The sequence below is a fragment of the Zophobas morio genome, unplaced genomic scaffold (genome assembly GCF_036711695.1).
Source record: "Zophobas morio isolate AGI-343-1 ecotype UQ-CSIRO unplaced genomic scaffold, CSIRO_AGI_Zmor_V1 ptg000089l, whole genome shotgun sequence".
Lineage (NCBI taxonomy): Eukaryota > Metazoa > Arthropoda > Insecta > Coleoptera > Tenebrionidae > Zophobas > Zophobas morio.
In genome coordinates this window covers 84,007-88,787 of record NW_026972194.1, presented here as the reverse complement: position 1 = coordinate 88,787, position 4,781 = coordinate 84,007, and the positions used below count along the sequence as shown (strand labels likewise).

Genomic DNA, 4,781 nt, shown 5'->3' with positions numbered 1-4,781 from the left:
AGGATGCGGGGTCAGTTCTCAATTTGTGTTTGCCTTCGTACGTAGAAGATGTGAGAAAAGGATTACAAGATCCTCAATTTATGTGTATCTGTATTTTGTTTGCATTAGCTTTTGCCATTTTTTTTTTCTTATCTTGGCGAATAATAGCATCAGCCACCACACAATAAAAAAGAAGAACTTACAAAGAATAAAGTGTTTATTATAAAATTACATTGTGTACATTGTTGAAAACATGTTAGTAATGGAGATTATATGGGGCTCCCATTTGTCGCAAAGCGTTGCTTATCCATGTCATCTGCCTACATAATCGTATCTCTATCCAACAGTTGTAATTTGTAACCGGTGTATTCGTTCTCCAGTGGTCCACAAAAACTACTCGTATGGTTAAAATCTTCGCAAGGTCAGAGACAGCTTCGGCTCCTTCTTGTACCGCCATATCCAACAAGACATGGAATTCATCGTCATCCATGAGTTTCATGGATGTTAAATCAAATGGCTCTAACCAATGAAGAGTCTGTTTTCTATGGTTTTTAACCCTATTACGAAATTTCGACTCGATATAAACGACCGAGTCAGACAACAGTTGCATAAAAACCTGTCCATTCTCATAACGTAGAGAAATTCCGTCCCCTATTTGTCTTCTCGTATTGATCACTTCGGCCCTTCGTAATTCGTTTCCAATTGCCTCCAAATTGAAACATCCTACTACTCGTCCAGGCACGGTATTACACTTTACCTGAATTTCAGGTCGAAAACACTGGAAAGTTTCTAGCTTACGACATTTTTCGTAATACGCGACGATCGCCCATGGATGAAGAGTTGGATACCATGCGAGGCCTAAAGTTGGTCGGCTTTTCTTCAAGTAGTGTAATGGATTGAGACAAATTTCACCATGAATGGCTGAATAACAGATCCTGTCGGGTTTAAATTTTGACAACTCTCTGTTTACGTTAAGTTTACGGATGTGTGTCCATCGCCAAAGTTGTCCATAAATTCTGAGGTTGGGGTTGTTGACGAGATAAGTTATGCGCCGAGGAATGTTTATGCAAGGAGTAACGTTATTTGTTGCTGGAGGGTTGTCTGAATTGATGATTTTTGAGGCAAGTTCGAGAATACGCTCCTCAACGATGGCTTTTTCGAAATCTAGACTCGTTTTCAGTTGTCGAAATAGCTGGAAACCTGCGTAGATGTCGACGTTAAATTTGGCCTGAGATTCATCGGCAGACATGATGGTATCTGAAAGAATAAACAAAAGTTGTAGTTTTATTTACATAATTACGAAATGTCGGGATAAAAATTACTTTGTATTATAAGAAGCGCAAAATTAACTGTTGTCTTAAAAATAACATTGCAAAACTACACAAGACTGCACTGTTAATGTATACCTGACAAAAAAAGTGACATCCACACATCTTAGTTCGAAAGTAAAAAAAAATCAAAAGTGAAGTTTTAATAATATAAAATTTTATTACGACGACTGAATTTCTCACAAATCATTTTACGCAGTTTCAGACACGTAGCTCACAAACACCCAACCAATGTAACAGTACTTACCAGAACTTTTTCAGCAAGCAACAAACTTCAAAAGTTTCTAAGCTAGGGCACCTGTCACTTCGACTCACTATTTGTATATACAGATTAGAACGACTCTTCCTCCTTATATACCTGAGAAGACCTTTTGGTGGGGATGTAAATCTAGGAATCAATTAAGGCTCCTCTTTACAGTCATTAAAATCTGCCGAAATACGGCAAAACGCCACTATCATATCATTCTACCGGCATTGGTTTAGAAGGACGAAATTTCATGATCCATGTTGCAAATATTGTCCTGAGAAGCTAGGAAAAGTTTGGATTTTATGGTATAGTTTGGAGAAACAATTGGGTGTTGAGCCGTTCTTCCAGGTAAATTCGGGCCCTCATTACTTTTGGAAATTCCCAATATTTTTGTTCGTTACTTAAGTGTATCAATATTATGTTTTATAGTGGTCCAAGGGACGTTATCCTTTAGTTTTTATCGTTAGTTTGCATTGAAGACATTTAAAGCGATACAGGTGTGTCAAGATGTCGAAGATAACTCAAATTAATTTATGGATTAAACCTTTTCCTGAACTTTTTCTCCAAGAAAGAACTGTGTTTTATCACTCCTGCTCTAAACCGTTAATAATATTTATTCACAATCGATCAGTAATGTGAAACTTTCAATTAAGTACTCTCGGGTCGTTTAGGGTATCGCTGTTTGGAGGTGACTTCACTGGGGATTAAAGATTAGTTACCACTTGGGATAATTTATTACTAAGACCCTGTTGTAAATGTGTCCATCTAGACGGCGCTTTAAGGGCTTTTCCCAGTAAGATAACCGCAAACTGCAATAAACGGTCTTACACATCTGGGTTTCTGTACCTGGGAAGGAATCAGTGCCGGACTTTTATTATATACAATTTAAATAATGGAAGGTAAAAATAATGTATTTTAATTCTGAATTAGATTACATGTTTACAATAATTAACAATTTATTCACTCATGTGATATCACATCATGTCACTGTGGTCCTCTTTAGGTTCTAAATTTATAGTAAGTTCCTGAACATGTCTTGAACGGTATTCATTTTCGATCTTGATTACATGGTCTGCACAGTTGGCCCATTCCTCTTTAGACACTGTCGCCACTTGATGTTTAATGACGTTCCGCCAAAAAACTTAGGATTAGTGTTATTACGTCGAATTCTTCTCTTTAGAATACCCCATATCATTTCCATTGGATTAAATTCGCAATGGTATGGGGGTAAACGCAGAACTTCATGCCCGTGTTTTCGTGCTTCGTCATCAATTTTGTATTTTTTTTCGTGTTCTTTCGTCCGTAAAATATCCAACAGTTGTTTTTTCATATAATTTTCTTCAAAATATGAGTCATGTTTATACAAAAATTCTACAATTTCTGCTTTGTGGGAATTGGTGGAGGGAATTTTTTCAGACTACACAGAATGATAACTGGCGTTATCTAAAACAATAATGCTCTTATTGGGTAAATTTTTCAGAAGTGTTTCGATGAATCACTGGAAAAACACATCTCCCGACATGTCGTGGTAATCTATCTTTGACTCATCAATGTGTTTCGCCGCCAAAAAAAGAGCATTGTTAACCCAGCCATCCATAACAATCCGCATGAAGAATTATAATTCGCTGTCCTCTAGATGATGGAACACGTAAATGGCAGTTATTTGTTTCATCCACCCAGCTTTTTTTTATTACATCGTGGGTATCGAACCATGTTTCGTCCAAATGTATTATTACCCTTTCATTGTCACGAAATGCTTTAATTTGCTGTAAGTAGTTATAAAGCCACTTGCTTATTCTAGTGGACTCTTTTAGAAATCTTCGTTTATCTAATATTTCGTAATTGAACCCAATCATAGCTAAAAATTGTCGTAACGTTGCTTGACAAAACTGTAGCCCCGTTATCTCGGTCGTTTTTAAATGAATATATTTTAATGTCGGTACATGGTTTTCTTTAAATGATTCATAGATAATTCTTCTTATAATGTGGGCGTGTTCCTTTTCTAATAGTTTTTTTCTGACACCTTTATGACTTCTAAATTTTCTTGGTTCAATACCTACATTTAAAATTCGCCACACTGTTCCATATGAAGTTTTGGTCAAGTCTGCAGTTTCTTTGATTAATTCATCCTTGTTGTCTTGTCTTCTTCGTTCACGTAAGGAATTGAAAACAATTAAAATATTTTTTTTTGCTTCTGATGAATGATCCAGAATCGTTGGCGGATGGACACCAAGACGTTCATGTTCTTGCCGAATTAATAATTTGGTGACCACACTGTTTTTGGGTAGTAAAATCGGGTATTTTACGTCGTTACAGAGTGCAGAATTTTTCAACCTGCCCCCAACACGTATGAGATTATTCTCATCCATGAATGGGTTTAGCGCAAGCATCTTAGACTTACTTGGCAGCGTTTTGTTTTGGATTAACAAGTTCCAATCCTCGGAAAATTCCAGCTGTTGGACCAGAATTATGCTAAATAGTGATTCATTACGTTTTTTTGTAGTGAGATTAGGATTTCGGATCTTATTAGTGTTTCTGCAGTTATGAATGAATCTACGAACCCACGCCATGATTCTTTGCAACTTATTAAATTTTGAGTATTTTTGTAATAACGTTTCTGAAATCGTAACCGCATTACAAACGATAATAATTATCGGATCCCTTTTTCATCATCATGGGACCAATAAGACCTAAAGGATCAAAGATTTGAGAAGTAACGGATAAAATGACTCGCTTTGTAATTCGTTTAGGGTGGTTGTTCAGATTTAGATCGTAACTTAACGTGTCACCTAATGAATCCCAAGATAAACCTAGTACTTTAGTATGTTCAGATTTACTTAAATCAACGTCAGCTATGGTGTCATCGAGTTGTTCCGGTAAAACACGTTTGTTTGAGTGGAATTTTCTTAATTCGAACTGGCCCTGATTTAGAATATTAATTAGGTCGTCGCTAATTTGAATCAATTCGGGAATAGAATTAGCACCTGCCAAAACGTCATCCATGTACAGATTATTATTTATTATATGACTCGCTCTTGAATAGTTTTCGGAATTAAGTGATGCAAGTTCTGACAAAGAACGCGTTGCAATAAAACTGGCAGGTTTTGTACCGTAAGTTAGCGTTAATAATTTGTAAGTTTGCAAACAATTAGCTCATAATTAGCATCTTCTTCATCTATTCGAATCTGCCGGTATATCTTGGCGATGTCGGCGTTTAACGCGAATTG

The 4,781-nt window shown here is 36.4% G+C and overlaps 1 protein-coding gene across 1 annotated transcript; it reads right to left on the bottom strand.

The window, feature by feature from the left end:
• Positions 1-235: 235 nt before the first annotated feature.
• LOC135144266 (protein mothers against dpp-like) lies at positions 236-1,228 on the bottom strand. Its single transcript, XM_064076244.1, has one exon. The coding sequence runs from the start codon at positions 1,226-1,228 to the stop codon at positions 236-238; it is 993 nt and encodes a 330-aa protein (XP_063932314.1).
• Between the last annotated feature and the right edge of the window lie 3,553 nt (positions 1,229-4,781).